The sequence below is a fragment of the Oncorhynchus tshawytscha genome, linkage group LG28 (genome assembly GCF_018296145.1).
Source record: "Oncorhynchus tshawytscha isolate Ot180627B linkage group LG28, Otsh_v2.0, whole genome shotgun sequence".
NCBI classification, from domain to species: Eukaryota; Metazoa; Chordata; class Actinopteri; order Salmoniformes; family Salmonidae; genus Oncorhynchus; species Oncorhynchus tshawytscha.
The window spans coordinates 16,814,464-16,831,816 of NC_056456.1; the positions used below are offsets into that span (position 1 = coordinate 16,814,464).

Genomic DNA, 17,353 nt, shown 5'->3' on the forward strand with positions numbered 1-17,353 from the left:
AAAACCACATTAGTGTCCGACTTTCGGCTGTCGGAGATGAACCTCCCAGACTTCACTGCTCCACTTTCGTCTACAGTTGGTTGCTTTAGCCTTACCACTCAAACGCGCCCATTGATTTGAACTGTGGCAAATGGTAATATGAGGTTCAAAGCATGCAAACAGTCTAGTCAGTGACTATTTTCTGTACATTTTAGTCATTTAGCAGACGTTCTTATCCAGAACAACTTACAGCAGCAATTAGGGTTAAGTGCCTCAACATATCAACAGATTTTTCACCTAGTCAGCTTTGGGAGTCAAACCAGCAATCTTTCGGTTACTGGCCCAATGCTTTTTAACCTCTAAGCTACCTGCCTTTCAAAGTGTTTTGCATTATGGGGTTAATAATAGTCAGATTTGCACATACACGTCGACTGCATGAACTTTACAAAAATTGTGATAAGAGGTCATGAGGTTTTGACTGCAGGCGACTGCACGTTTGGACAGTTGCTCTTCACCAACGTCATTGTGCAGCCATAGCCTACGGTGTGGGAGGCTCTATTGTCAACCAGTCATTAGGTTGTATTTGTTTGACCCAAACATGTCCAAAGATGTGACTGAAACAGGAAGCAACTTGGCCACAATGAATGTATACAGTGGTTATGTACAAATAAATGTGATATTTGATGCTCTCTCTCTCTCACCAATTGATTGTACAATGTACACACACAGTATATTTTCAATTTTGTGAGTAGGCCTATGTCAGTGTTTCCCAAGGCCTATGTCAGTGGGTCCTCCAGTACCCCAACAGTACACCGTTTCGTTGTGTCCCTTGACAAACACATCTCATTCAACTCATTGAGGGCTTGATGATTAGTTGAAAAGTTGAATCAGGTGTGCTTTTCCAGGGTTACAATTAAAATGTGTACTGTTGGGGGTATTCGAGGACCAGGGTTGGGAAACACAGGCTTAGGGGGTTGGAGACATGTTCATTTCAAAAGGATTTATATACAACGGCAACACTGAGCCTTGCTGTTGGAGAACCACATCAGTGTCCGACTTTAGTCTGTCACAGATGCACCCAGGACGTTACCACTCTGGTCATCACTGACCCTCTATTTTAGTGTCAGAGCATTATTTTTGTAGATAAAATTACTTACACGTTAGGGGTTGTGGCTGCGTGTGGCTCAAGGCTACGGTGAGATTCCTCAAGTGGTACAGCAACAGCAACATTTGGAGGATAGTATTTTCTATTTATACAACTTCACCCAACACATTTTGGCCTTTATCAGGATTTTTTACAGGTAGGGTAATGAAGGAGGTTTTTATACACTTCAAAACGGCAAAATGGAAAATGGCAAGAACAAGATGTATGACTGGAGAAGTGCAGTATTATCATCAGGAGACGTTTTACTTGGATTAAGGAGGAGGAATGGAGGGGAAAAGAGAGGCAGAGGAGGTCAAAGAGAGAGGGGGAGGAAGAGGGTGAGCTTGAATCGGTTAAAATGGCTGAAAAGGGGAGATGGTTTGTTAACGAAGAATGTTAGAAAGTGTATGCAGGGTGAGCTGTATGCTGGATCGAAGACAGGATGAGAAATGGAAGTGAGAGAGGGTGAAATATCGGAGGTGGTAGGTATGGTGAAGTTCACGGAGCCTGTGGCTTGCACCGAGGGTCAGGATAAAGATGAGTCTGTGACATTTTTGTGACCCTTGCTTTTTGGCTGACCCATTTGTGGTTTCAGGGTGGGTACAAACAGAGTTGGGTGCTGTGGAATCGGGGAAGGTAACCAGAAGTAGTCTTGTGATAATTGTTTGTGTTTCTGCTGGTCAGAGGGAGCAGGCGCTCCTCGTTATACGAATGTGAAGTGTTTTGCTCTCAAGAAAAGGGCACCATTGAAAGGAGTGATTACTGGGGTAGCGGTAAATGTGAAAGATAAACAACTGAAGGGGAAGATTCCTGGTGTTTGTGATGCTTGTCGTTTGGTGCAACACAGACAGGGTGGCGTGAAACAGAAGAGTCGTCTGTTCTTTAGAGTTTTGATGTTGAGTCTTTGCCCGACAAGTAATGTTAAGATACTGTATATACTTCAGTGAGATTCGATTTTTAGCATTTATAGCAATGGTTTTCAATTGTACTGCAGGGATGGAATGTAAGTTGCAGAAAAGGTAGGTTGTGGTGTAAGCTGCAGGGAGGTATTTGGGTGTACGAGACCTGAGGTCAGAGGAGTTAGAGGGCGTGTTAAGTGGGGGTGTCCCGTCTTTTCAGGCTGTTGGACTGAGGTAGGACTAGATAGACTTCAACAGCGGAGAAGGGTGGTGGGTTTTTTAGTGAGTGTAGGGTTAGATGGTAGGGTATTTGTTGATTTCTTTTCAATTCCATTTCCTTTAAACCAAAGTATAAGGTGGTGGTAATGCAACATTTATCGGATGCCAACCGCTGTCAAACCTCATCGAATAAGAAGAATAGAGGTGAGATTTTAGATATCTCTGTAACCAATTAATTTCACACACATTATGTTTCCAGTTTGTGAGTGTGTGATATGGGGGTATAGAAAAGTTGATTTAGACATTTATACAGAATAACTTTTAGAACCAATAGCAGCTATGGTGACACTGCAATGTTGATCTGAGCCTTGCAGTTGGAAAACCACTACAGAGTCCGACTTTCTGCTATTGCAGATGCGCCTTCCACAACTTCACTCACCGACTTTCGTCTACAGTCGTCTTCGTTGGGCTTACTGCTCGAACACACCCAGCGTTTAAAATGGAGTCAGGGGATCATTGCCAGGTAATGGCTGACTATTACAGCAACGTGGATTAGCCCAGCTTCAGCTGTACCAATAGACATCCCAGTCCAAGATGTACTTATTTTCTAAAGTAACCTTTCAGAAGAGCCAAGCAAGCTTACCCTCGAGTCCCATTTTTAAGAGACATGTCTTGTCCAAAGTGATCGAATGGGCAGGCTGATATCTAAATCTATCCATCATCAACCATGCATAACATGCATATAATCATAATGTCAGGGCTTCATTGATAAGACATGATGCATGATGCATGATTAATGCGGTAGGACTGATCTCTGCCCAACTGAAACGCTCGGCTGTTTAGGGAAGTAGATTTATGATGGATGGTGAATCATTATGATGTGTCGTGGTGGTGCTAGTCATTTCTGGTGGTTGTGATTGTTGTTGAATACTCAACAGCATTGACGGTAGCATTGATAGCCAGGTTGAACTACACAGTTTATACACGTTACATTATCTGAAAAATGTCTCACTTACTTGACCTTTTATTCATTCAACAGATAAGCTGTTTATATGTGGCAAGGAGGCCGTGCCATGAAATGAGGAGTTCCCCAGGAGTCCTATGGATAGAGGTAGGCCTGTGTTACTCTGAATACATCCATCATGTCTAAGGGACCCACCAATTGGAAGTAGCCTATAGATTGTGAGAGAGATGCATGTAATGTATCTATCAAGACCGGTCTTTGAGCGCAGACAAATCGATCAACCACCAACTCTCTCAAGTCAGTTGGAAGAAAAACATATTCAATTTAATTGCTGAATAGCTAATATGAATGTGGACTAAACATTTCATAGCTGCAGAAATGAATTCAGATGCCTTTCAGGACCTTTCCAGATGATTAATAATATAACATAACCTGGTGCAATGATGACATGGATAAGATCACTACGATGTTAAGGGGTACTTTATTATGCATTTACATGTACATGTTTCTAACCCCCAGAGTCTTTTCCTGATGAAATAAAGGTTCAATAAAATGTTTAAAAAGTGATCCGTTTTTTACATTTCTGAAGTGTCAGTCTTTTCCAAATGTAACACTCTCACGGAATGTATCTGCTGATGTTGTTAGTGAAAATATGATGTTTAGATGATTAAAAATGACTCCAGATTAAAAAATAGCGCTTTTACCACTCTTCATTTTTCACAATAAATAGATCCCGGCCCGAGGACCCCATAGACCCCATCCCTAGGCCCCCATAGACCCCGGTCCGAGGCCCCCATACACCCCATATAGTATTCTGTAATTTACAAACCTCTGGCTGTTTTGATTCAAATTACATTTTTTTTAATCCACTACATAGAATAATCCAATCCAATTTACTTTCATGATAGGTCAATTTACATTCAAATCAATATTGAACCCATGAACCACATGTCCAATTTATGAAAAGTCTGTGATAGACCTTATAGAAGGGTCAGATTGACTTGGAATGAATTGAATATCGGTCTGTCCAATCGAAGCTTGGAAGTCATAGAGAAAAAGCTGTAAGCCTGGTAATGCCTGGTAATGTGTGAGGCAGAGGGAAGGCTCCAGAGTCTTGTCTATATGGTCTGGTATGCATCATGTCCATGAAACAGGAAAGGATCACTAGAGTCACCAGTGTAGATGCTATATTGAACTTGAACCATTTCCCATTCCAGGCATCGGGGAGCCCTTGTTAATGTGGTAAAGCTGTAGGTTACCTCAACTACTATTTTGGGTAGTTAAATGCCAATATTGACTTCATGATTGCATCGTCTCAATAATGTACAGTAGTTGTTTTCCATCTTTGTGAATTTCACATTTCACATTTCTCTGTCTGTGGTAGGTGTACAGGTAAGGCAGTACCACTAGGTGGTGGCCTTGTTACAATCATTGCTTGAGATGGATTTGTGAGCAACTGGTAGGCATAACTAATCACCTGAAACCCAAACTTGAGTATAGTTCTATTTCACTATTGTTTTCAGGTATTCAGATTTCAGGCCTTTTAGCTCCTATTCATTTCACAATGGCAAATCATGTATGTTTCTCCACCTTGTATCTATTTGTCTTTCTTTCTCCTCTCTAGTCAGCTATGCATCAATTCCAGTGACATGTAGGCAGGGTAGGCAGTGCTTATTACCCTGTGATAGTCTAATAAAAAAGCTGATTCTGGTGGTTTTTAATACTCAACATTTCAAAATTGGCTAAAATGGCATCAAAGCGTGCAAGGCCATTCCATACAGTCACTGTCTGGATAGGGACAGCATAGGCCTCACTGCTTTGCCTATAGTTTAATTTGCTTATTGAGCCAATTTCCTATTTTGCGCATAAGTATTACCTCATCATGTTGTGTGGTAAACTCTGCACACGTGGGCGTGTCTACATCATTTAGCTGGCAAGCAAAAGCAACCTGACCAATTGATACTATACTGTACCTAAAACAATTTTCCAAGTTGTATTTTGAAGGAAAACTTGGTATAATTCAGAGAGGGATACCATCACCGGAGTTACCTGACCTTCATCAGAGGAAGGGACAGAAAATCATCCGATCAAATGAACCACACTCAGCCTGACAGACACAGAAACCCGAAGCAGACAAGACGATTACAGATGAGACTAGAGGAATGTTTTACAACATTTTTTGACAATGTCAGTGTTCAAATGAAAGCCAGGTTTGATCATTTTGTCATTCTTGGCCCCACAACGATGCATTGTCTAAATGCATTTTCCTTTGCATTGTACGGGTTAGGCTACGGTTGAATGAATATGAGAATAGACAATATCACTTTGATGCATTTTATTTATTAAGGTAGAATTTCATTTTGAGACACTTTTTTAAAACATTTTAAACTGCATTTTCATTCATTTCGAGTATTGATATGAAGACTTTGTTGGAAGTATTGTAAATCCATTGTGAAAGGCTATGGAGTTTGTGTTGTGAATTGTTTGGATGAAATGTGTCCATACGTTGGTATTTTAGTGCCAGCTATCAGTTGTAACTCGGTCTATGGCTGAGCTATGTTGATCAGTGTGTCATTTTGTAGTATGATATGAAATATGCCACCATCTGAGGCTATCGCTTGTGTATGATGGCTACATTGGTATTTACATTTGAGGATTTTTCTTGACGTTGTCAATTTTGGTTAATAGCTTATATCACCCTGATTGTTGGAGTTATCTGTTGTATGGTGATTTTTTTGCTTCATTAAAGTTTATTTGTGAGCAAATCTGATTTTTTTTTAGACAAGCAGTTCCTAGTCAGCCACTGACCTCACCTCATGTCAATGTTCAATTCCATCCAAATGTGTACACGTTTATTATTGTATAACCAGGTCAAGCCAAGTGATATCTCACAAATAATTATACTATACATACATGTCCACACAAGAGTCATTCCTCAGAATCAGATTTTTTTTAAATCAGGATTTAGAGAAGAAAAAGCATTGGTTGAATAGTAGGCCTACGTTTGTTCAAAAGGTTGTAGTGGATGGTAGCTAGCATTTTGATTGTCCACATTTCAAAGTTTTAACCAATAGGTTATCTCAAATGTAATGCCGTTATGATTATTTGTCAAATGTATTCTTTAACAAATATGTAACAATATGTTGATATTAGTATGATCGTATTATATATTCGATCCCAATGGACATTAATCCTAAAAGCACCAACATATTTCAACCTTAAAACCTCCAACGGGGGTAATTTCTGACCCAAAATGGATAATGATTGCATTTGTAAATGCTGAATATAATACATTAGATGTATTCATGTGTTTGTCATTTATTTGTCAACAGTGAATTTGTTGAATTCAAATAGTAGGCTGTAACAATAACAATCTATCTGTGTATTAATAACAGTTATATTAAGGTTTATAATAACAAAAAAAATAACAAAAAAAATAAAACACCTAATTTGTCATAAAGAACTCAAAGACAATTTTGGGCAATTGTAGTCCCAAAAGATCTCCCACGCTGTATACAATCCCTATAGGATTTGCGATATGCTGCATTGTATAAACATTTAGCCTACCCTTGAATAAGAATTAACCCAAACAGTTTTAAAATAGATCTCTTTATTGACTTGCTGCAGCGAAATCTTTCGAAAACTCAAGGGTTTAGATTTAAGTGCAAATAGGTAAAGATAAATCGGAGTGAATGTGCATGTATTTTTAATTAATCACATTTAACGTAGTTGTATTGCATTTTATCCGTGTGGATAACTTATACTCAATCACTAGTCTACAATATGAATGAAACGACACAATTAGTGTACTCCTGAATGCATCATGGCATGGTGACAGAGTTTGAAGGAAGGCTGACTTGAGATGTCATTGATCAACTATATCCAATAGCTGTCTGAGCCGTCCTTGACAATGGCAATAGGCTACATGTATGTATTTTTTCTTCTCCAATTTTAATCCATGCACTCAGTCCTAAAGTTTTTCATTTCTCCTGAAAGGTGTTATGGCATGGAAGTTCTCACAGACAGAGTGACTGACATATTGTATACTGCCTACACCCCCCTCCCACCCCCCACCCCCACCCGCACATTTTTACAGGTCTTGGCATCTGGGACAAATGACAAGGAAGCTTATGGCTTGTATATAGTAGCTGTGTAGTTGTTGTGATCCTCATCCAAGATGGCGGTGGTCTTAACGCGTTGATTTCACAAGACGCATGGCTTGACGTCCTGATAGACATTCTGGTGATGGTGATGTAGCGGGTGGTAGTACGATCCACTGGCAGTTGGTGGGTGAAATGAAGAGATTCCGTTAAAGTTCAAAACAAAATCTTTCCTGTCACATACTGGCGATGAATGGCTCGAGTATCGAGACAATCCCGCTGCAAACAGATGGAAGAGACGTGACAGTCAAACACAAAGCTTTTTCAAATACAAAACCAACTTGTTCTAATGCAAAAAAATGAAAGAACTCCATGGCGCCAATATTTGGACGTTGTATTAATGCCAATTATTTTTCTTAAATGGTAGGCTACATTTTTCCTAAAACAACTGCATGCAGATCATTTAGAGCATACATGCAAAATACAAACGATTTCATGAAACACACACATATTTATATATATATATAGGCTACATCACTTTTACAATGTGAAAATAATAGATCATTTGTAAACATAAGGTTTTGAATATTTTCCTTGGAAAAGTGTCCTTGATATTTGCCATGAATACTTTGCTTTCTATTTAGTGTTGAATTATTTTACAAACATCATTTGTATTTGTAATGAAACTATTTAATTCAGTGATATTATTGTTCATATTTATATGTAGTTTCTTATGGAGACCATTGCGCACAAAGGTCACAGGCAGTTCTGTCTATACTGCCCAGAATCAACCATATGCACGGATAGGGAAAACATACTTGGTTGTTGACAATACTGATGTAGTTTTGTGTATTATATTATTTGTGTTTTTTGTGTATTATGCACATAATTAGTATGTATTATACACATAATTAGATGTTGACATATTATTGCCATGGCACATATTGGTGTTTGGCGCATTTTCATTTAGGCCTATAGCCTTGAAAATTAAATCTAGGCTACAGTTTTTGGCCTTAGTGCTATTAGCCCATACAAACGCATTGAATAACAGCTTCACTACATGGAACAACATATAGTCCCCCCAAAAAAAATCTAAAGGAAGCTTGTACATTTTTGTGTATTATTATATACATAATTAGGTGTCGACATATTATTGTCATGTCATATATTGGTGTTTGTAGGTCCGTCTGTGGCTGAGCTGGCCAATAGCCTTGAAAATAAAAATATAGGCTACAGTTTTTTTTACTTCCTTGAGAGTGATTATGTTAATCTTGGCAGTAGAATTTGCATGAATATTACTTAATTATTTGTGTTTTTAGTTAAATTGTCATAGTTCTACAATTGTATTTTATTCATAAATGGACAAGCAGAACAATGCCAGTGTTGCCTAACTAGGCCCAATGCCCCCTTCCCTATGATTAGCAATCAGCAACTGCCCATCTCGACTAGGTCTACTTCCAAATAAAACAGTAAATATAAATACGCACGATTTAATGCAAACTGCACATAAGAGTATAATATTTGTTACTTGGTTGCATATGTTATAATTGGCCATATAGTGTGCCCATGCAATTAAATATTGTGTTTGCCTATTAGTAAAGTAAACAGGCTTACTTGAAATATCAGATGAGTCTCTTCCGTTGTGATGGCGATAACTTTGCTCCAGAGAGTAAGGGGATATGCTCGAATGCAAGGCAGAGGATGTGGGACTGTTTGAAGCCAGGGATTGCTGCTTGATGTATGGAGACACACCTGGCGATGTCCAGTGTGAGGGGACACTGGTATAGGGAGAGTGACAGTCCAAGGTGCCTGCTGCCATCGCCGCCGGCGATGAGTGCAGAGGGCTACTACTGTTGTCTGGGCAGTATTCTCCATTAGACGACACCTGACAGGCAGCCATGTAGGTGGACCCGGGGCTTGGCGACATGTGGGGAACATGATGCCCTCCAGCCAGCCCGTCGTAGCTCCCTGGCACCGTGGTCCCCATCACGTCCAAGTTGTAACCATTATGACATGCCAAGGACGCAGAGGGGTTCTGGAAATCGAAGTTTTGGGGCAGTATCGACGCGCCAAAGCCGATGCCATTCATCATTCGATACATGGGTTTCAGAGCTTGGCATTTCCTACGGAATCCGCGAGGTCTGCGACGGAAGGACCCCTCTTCGAACATAAACTCGCTTCCCGGGTCTATGGTCCAGTAGTGTCCCTTGCCTGGTCTGCCGAGGCCCTTGGGCAGTTTTATGAAGCACTCGTTTAGAGACAGGTTGTGCCTCACAGAGTTTTTCCATCCCTGGTAAGACCCTCTAAAGAAAGGGAAACGGGCCTGAAGAAACTGATAGATTTCAGCCAGAGTAAGCCTCTTTGTCGGGGAGCTTTGGATAGCCATCACAATAAGAGCGATGTATGAATAGGGCGGCTTCTCAGGACGCCTCAAGCCAGAGTTGCCCTTTTTCCTTTTGTTCGACGCATTTGGTGAGCTCTCCGCCACTGGCTGTGCGCTCATCTGAGTGGCGTGCATCACTCCGGCTGCTGGGCTGGATCTCAGAGGATGAGACGAGTCCAGATGTTGCTGTGAGCTCTCAGTCGTCATGTTTGCGCCCAAATTGGGACACAGAGGAGTATGAGTAGCCTATAACCAAGAGGATGACCAATGCTCTTTTTATTTTTACACTGTCCTGAAAAATCTAATGAGAGCAGTGTCCTACACCCAATACTTCAGTCAATTGCTCAGCATAACTCCTTCAGACGTTCTAAAATATGTTTCCAAATGTGATAATTGGAGAGGTTAGTGTCCAGTGGCGATTCACTGCGCGTTTATTGCCGTTCTAATCAGGAACACCAGCTGAGTATCGGTGTGGCGGCTGCTCCTCCTCCGTCTCACTGTGGCCATCGCTGGCAATAATCCTTTAAGAGGGGAAACATAAAGCTCCTCGACTTTCTTGCGCATATCCACTCGGCCAAACAAAACTCGACCACCTATCAATTCTTAAATCTCTCTCTGCCCCCTAGATCCCGGCTAAATCCCTCCAAGAAATCGCCAGGAACTCGAGACCCACCCTCTCCCAGATCTGGCCCCGGTCCAGCGGTCCAGACATAATTCTAGCAAGAGTCACACACATCACAGCACAAGCTCAGAAGACTAACAGAGACCTCTTCCCACCCACTCCTCACAACTCTCATACACGCAATTAAACCATTTATCAAACTCATTTAGACATTCCAGTCAACAGTGCAACACGCCAGACGATGAAGGCAATGGTTCCAAGTTAACCATGAATGAGACATAAACATAACGTAGGCATATCCTATTTACTAGCATTCTAGTTTTAGGTATATACAGTACCAGTCAAAAGTTTAGACAAACCTACTCATTCAAAGGTTTTTCTTTATTTGTACTATTTTATATATTGTAGAATAATAGTGAATACATCAAAACGATTAAGTAACACATATAGACTCATGTAGTAACCCAAAAAGTGTTAAACTAATCAAAATATATTTTAGATTTTAGATTCTTCAAAGAAGCCACCCTTTGCCTTAATGACAGCTTTGCACACTCTTGGCATTATCTCAACCAGCTTCATGAGGTAGTCACCTGGAATGCATTTCAATTAACAGGTTCCTCCTTAAAAGTTCATTTATAGAATTTCTTTCCTTCTTAATGCATTTAAGCCAATCAGTTGTGTTGTGACAATGTGGTGGTGGTATACAGAAGATAGACCTATTTGGTAAAAGACCAAGTCCATATTATGGCAAGAACAGCTAAAATAAGCAAAGAGAAATGACAGTTCATCATTAATTTAAAACATGAAGTTCAGTCAATCAGGAAAATATAAAACACTTTAAGTTTCTTCAAGTGCAGTCACAAAAACAAGCAAGCGCTATGAAACTGGCTCTCATGAGGACCGCCACAGGAGAGGAAGACCCAGAGTTACCTCTGCTGCAGAGTATAAGTTCATTAGAGTTACCAGCTTCAGAAATCAACAATTAACTGCACTTCAGATTGCACCTCACACATCTCAACATGAACTGTTCAGAGGAGACTGCGTGAATCAGGCCTTCATGGACCTTTGATAAATTTGAGAGGTGTGATGGTGTGGGGGTGCTTTACAGAGTTCAAGTAACAGACACATCACAGCATCAACTGTTCGAAAGAGACTGCGTGAATCAGGCCTTCATGGTCAAATTGCTGCAAAGAAACCACTAAAGGACACCATTAAGAAAAAGAGACTTGCTTGGGCCAAGAAACATGAGCAATGGACATTAGACCAGTGGAAATTTGTCAAAATTTGAGATTTTTGGTTCCAACCGCCATGTCTTTGTGAGACACAGAGTAGGTGAATGGATGATCTCCGGATATGTGGTTCCTACCGTCAAATTTGAGAGGTGTGATGGTGTTGGGGTGCTTTGCAGGTGACTCTGTCAGTGATGAATTTAGAATTGAAGGCACACTTAACCAGCATGGCTACCACAACATTCTGCAGTGATACGCCATCCCACCTGGTTTGCGCTTAGTGGGACTGTCATTTGTTTTTTAACCAGACAATGATCCAACACACCTCCGGGCTGTTTAAGGGCTATTTGACCAAGAAGGAGAGTGATGAAGTGCTGCATCTCCACAATCACCCGACCTGAACCCAATTGAGATGGTTTGAGAAGTTGGACTGCAGAGTGAAGGAAAAGCAGCCAAGAAGTGCTCAGCATATGTGGGAACTTCTTTAAGATTATTGGAAAAGCATTCCATGTGAAGCTGGTTAAGAGAATGCCAAGAGTGTAAAAAGCTGTCATCAATGCAAAGGGTGGCTACTTTGAAGAATCTAACACTTTTTTGGTTACTACATGATTTCATATCTTATTACATAGTTTTGATATCTTCACTATTTTCTACAATGTAGTTGTACTTGAGGATAGAAAAAAAGTCACGGAGAGCAGAGAACTACAGATCACAGTATTATTCTGCACAGTCAGAGCTTCTTAGAGCTTGTAGTTTTGTCTAGCAGAGGTCATGGAGAAATAACAGTCCATAGTTGTCGTGTTCATTTGTTCGGGGCTGTTCAGGATAGTACTTTGACATGAGTGGAAACATGATTTTTCCATCAGGCGCTGCCAGCATACCACACACGGCGCACGAGTGTCAGTTTACCTCCTCGAACCATGGATCATATCCCTCGAGAGATTAATTAATTACACAGATCCAAACGAGATCTTAGAAAAATAGGTCCAATGGATCATTTTTATAGTAACTTATGATGATGATTCTGATGTTATTCTGTTGTTATTGTCGAAGAAGAAACCATGCATGCCTTTGGTGTCCATATGCTAGGGGACATTGTGCTGTGCGTAAGCATGCATAATGCTTGTAAGGAGAAAATGTTTGGCAAAACAAAAGAAGGTCAAACGAAAGCTGGTTGCATGTGTATCCTCTCCCAATTCTTGATCAGGATACGTTTAATTTCAATATAAATCACTTCAGGAGATAAACTATATACAAATCATCGAGGAAAACTGAGACATGTATAGAAGACAAATATAGAGATTTTGAGTTTAACTGAAATACAATTTTCACCCAACTGCATTTAATTTATTACTTGCTATAAGGCAATACAGGTAAAATTACAAAAACAATAAAGTCAAAGATTTAATGACGAAATTGAAAATATTTACAGACGTGGTTTTACGAACTTTACGTACCCGTTAAATGTGTAATAACAGTATAGTACATAACCCAACGATTTTAATGCAACAATTAAGCGACAAGCTCAAACTCTTAACAAAACAAGTATGTCGAGATAAAATCATTTCCCCTTATAAAATCAAAGGTAAAGAACATAATCTCCTCATAATTTCCGGCAACATAAAAACTAATAAACCCGCTGCGTTCAGGACGCACAGCTGGTTTAAAGGACTTTTATTTTCTCAGCCACAGAAGAATACTTAGAAGGCTCTGAACATATTGCACACAGAACGAGAGATCCTGTCATAACGTCTTGGTAAAATCGAAAAGAGTTGTTTTTCAGCTGTTAATATGTACTGAAATCGAAATCTATTTTGCGATTATCTCTCCCCTGCTCATGTGTCTCGACTTGAGGCGACGGTTATTTGTAGCTCCAGACAGAAAATATAAATACTGAATGTCTGTATCCGCTCACAGGGAGCTTCTCAGACACAGAAAAAATAAATGCCGTATTTCTGCCCCAATAGAGGGACCAATTTATGATTAGATATGTGCCACACTAATAATGATACACATCATTTCTTTAATTAACAACATTATGGCTGTATTATTATTAACAATAATTAACAATTATTGTAACGCAGTAGTATGCCTAAATATGAATTGGCCTACCTCTGATAGCCTATTTGTAGAGTTGCAGAGAGTATGCTACTAAGGGACCTTTAGGTAACAATGTTATCTTAAATCTAGAATTACATATGTGAAACATTTGAATCCGTAAAACTAATGTGATTGGACTATATTTAGTGTTAGGCCCATTCCCTTTTCGCAACCTTATTCGTCACCTCAGTCCCTTCTTTACCTTTTATCCTTCTGTCTATCTTTATTTTCATTCTCTGGCCTCTTCCTCCCTTACTTCCTTTACATACATAGTCTAGGCGAGACGATACTAGCCTAAACTGTAAATGGAATATTAAGGATATTTACAACATTATCAATGTGCTTCATACAGCACATCCACTGTTTGAGAGCTCACAATGATAGGCATATACGTTTTGAATGACAGCTCTCAGCCAACGAAGCTTTACTCATGTCACAATCAATTTCAATGTGACAGCGCGCGAATAAGAAGCGCCTAATAGGCAGGACCAATATGTCACCTCGGTAGTAATGACAATGCAGTGTATTGAAATTAGGTGGATATTACACCAAGTTGATAAGGCAATTTTTTAATTGAGTAGCATAAGTAGTAGGCTACAAAAGGCGGGTAGACATTGGGGAATGTAATGAGGGATCAGGCACCTGCAGGCCTACACCATACACCTGTCAGTGTTTGTGTGGATAGATTGGCATTTTGCCGTTTGTCTTGAAAACAACTTGTAGCGCAGATATCTTGTTTGTTCACAATCTATTCTATGCGATATTAATTCAATGCCACAAAATATATATCAACATAAAAACACATCACAATGTCAATGTAAAAGTTACTCTTTATTCAAAATATGTATTCTGTTTTAAACCAAATTAAAACATATATACAAACTGCTCGACTTGATCACAAAATGCTAAATGTTATATTGTAGATTATAAACTGGGTGGTTAGAGCCCTGAATGATGATTGGCTGACAGCCATGGCATATCAAACCGTATATCATGGGTATGACAAAAACAATATTTTTATTGATCTAATCACATTGGGAACCAGTTTATAATAGCAATAAGCCCTTAACCGTGGTATATTGGCCATATACCACACCCCCTTGGGCCTAATTGCTTAAGTAATTTGGGGGAAAACGCCCCCTTAAGGGAAATGTCCATGTTCTGACAGAAAAAAAGCAATGTTTTGGTAATATTTAGATATGTGCATATTGGCTATACTTAGGTAAACACATTTTGAAGGGAAATAAGTGGGCAGAATGAATTAAAACGCCATAAAGTGGGCATTTTGAACTCACTATCCCTGCAAAATGCAACCCTGATGATTAGTGTGTTAAAACTCATTATATACGTTTTATTTTAGATTTTTTTTGTAATTGACTCTTAAAAGCTAAAGTTTAGGTATCTTATTTTTTATTCAAATACATCGAATCTAGATTTATTTTTTTAACTGCATTTCTCACTATTAATATCCTCAATATGATGCGGTTTGAATGTACTCTTTTTATTTTCTCACTTCCTAACTCTCAATGAAGTTACTTATGGAGGACATGGATATGATTTGGATAATTCTAATATAGATATCATTGACTTGCATTGAATTATCCTGAGGGCATTTTGCCCCACTGGAGTCACTCCTGACTTTAAAGTTGAGGTGAGACATGACATTTTTTGTTGAGCAAGACTACTGGCATCCAGAGGAAGTGTTAAAAAATGAGTGACATGAAGTGGTTTCTGTGAGAATTACAGGAGGGGGCGTTTAACCCCAAGTTACCCTAAACAGCATGATTTGAAGGTCATTCGACAATTCAGTAACAATATTTGTAACAAACCAACAACATAAATAGCCTATAATCTATACACCATGAACTGTATGTACACTGTATAGCAAAAAAAAAAATGCTATTGTTTTAAAGGGAAATTACCATAGAACATCAAAGCAACGAAATAAAGCCTACTCCTCCCCACAGGGTGCGTCGATCCATACAAACATGTCCAGATATAAAAAATACTATACTCTGTGACCTTGTCCAAATATAAGGCAATGAAATAAAATGCATTTTGTTCATACACAATTACTGTCAAAGTACACCAATGCCAACACAGTGTTTTCATTCTATTTGCCACACCACTCGGGTCCATTACGAAAGAATACTGTCTATTTTGAATGGGTGGGTAAACGTCAGATCCTGGAGTAGCCAGCTGCTGGGATTATCTGGTAAATGTATGAGCCCTTTTATGTCAATTTCAGAGCCGCGAAACTATCTTTTCGATGATCTATCTCAGTACAATCCACTACCATATCCCCCCAGGACATGCGCAGCGTATGAGTCAAAATGAAACATCGAATGGGCGTGATGCGGTAAGGCGACTGATGGTCCTCTCACAATGTGGGGCATCATCTGAGTGTAACCGGGCCACGGTAACGCACCAACGGTGGGAGAAACATCTGCCCACTCCTGTCTCTTGAACGGTTTGCTGAGGATACTGTCTATAGCGAAGGAGCTGGAGAACTTGGCACTGCTGGCTGGTGGTGCGGGTGTTGTGGTGAGTTGCATGTCCTCGTCTGTACGATGGTCAGACACGTCTTGCTCTTTGCCTGTATTTTTGTTGATTCGCTTTCTCCTGCGTCGGAACACTCCGTCAGCGAAGGTGTACTCGCTGTGAGGATTCAGCATCCAGTAGTTGTCCTTTCCCCATGGTCTAGACGGGTCCCGGAGGACCTTCAGAAAACAGTCGTTCAGCGACAAGTTGTGGCGCACGGAATTCCTCCAACCGGTGTAACTGCCCCGGAAAAAGGGAAACTTTGTCATCAGATAGTCATTGATCTCCGCCAGAGTCAGACGCCCCGACGTTGAGTCACGGATAGCCATGGCAATCAGTGCGATGTAAGAGTATGGAGGTTTTGGTCTCCGCGTGTACGGTTTGCCTTTGCCATCTGCACCCGGTGTGACAGGTGGCGGGCTGTGCGCTAGACAGTCCCCATCCGAACCCAACTCCTCCTCACCAGAGACAGGCGAGCGGACGCTGTTCTTAGCATCGCTGCACAGCTCCACAGATTTCACCTCATAGTGGTGGTTTCCACAGAACACTTCAAGTTTCATGTTGTCTGTTTAAATTTCTGCTTTACTGCGAGTTTCTATCCAAAGTTTATCCGATGCCCAAGTAAAAACAAGCACGTCGCCAGAAGAGCTCAGGCCTCAGAGGAAGTCTCGTCTTGTTTGTAAAGGTGTCAAAGCGCAGAACGCTTTCAGTCAAAATATCCTATAAGTACCCGATGAAGTTTATACCTTTGGCAGCACTAGAGCTCGTCTCACCTTCCGTCTGTCTGGTGGGATGTTTATAGCAACAGGCTCACCTCAGGGCCAACCCAACGAGGCGGGGCTTGATAATTACATGGATGTTTTGGAACAACTGAATATCATGCACTCTCAGTGTTTATGACACATCATAAATCATAACAGTCATTTTTTATCTATTTTTATTTAAATATTTGTTTGACAATGGAATTGCGTTGAGTAGCCCTTTCACCCTCTCTTTCCCAGTATAACAAGACAAGTAGGAAAAGGCAATATTTCTTACCTGTGTAACTCGATCTCGCTGTGGAGGTAGACACCGCTGGAGTACTTCACCTGAGACAACAGGTGGCGTGCGTTTCATTTCCATCTGTTCTGCCTCGCATGATGCAATCCTTATGGAGAGTTATACCTGACTTAT

General features: G+C 40.2%; 2 protein-coding genes across 2 annotated transcripts; both read right to left on the reverse strand.

The window, feature by feature from the left end:
• Positions 1–6,040: 6,040 nt before the first annotated feature.
• On the reverse strand, positions 6,041–10,355 carry LOC112226833 (forkhead box protein F2). Its single transcript, XM_024391427.2, has 2 exons — positions 8,920–10,355; positions 6,041–7,584 (listed from the first exon to the last, which is right to left on the reverse strand). Exons 1-2 carry the CDS (start codon positions 9,893–9,895, stop codon positions 7,409–7,411), a joined length of 1,152 nt encoding a protein of 383 aa, XP_024247195.1. The 5' UTR covers positions 9,896–10,355; the 3' UTR covers positions 6,041–7,408.
• A 4,096-nt stretch (positions 10,356–14,451) lies between these two features.
• Positions 14,452–16,962, reverse strand: LOC112226834 (forkhead box protein Q1). Its single transcript, XM_024391428.2, has one exon. The coding sequence runs from the start codon at positions 16,738–16,740 to the stop codon at positions 15,919–15,921; it is 822 nt and encodes a 273-aa protein (XP_024247196.1). The 5' UTR covers positions 16,741–16,962; the 3' UTR covers positions 14,452–15,918.
• Between the last annotated feature and the right edge of the window lie 391 nt (positions 16,963–17,353).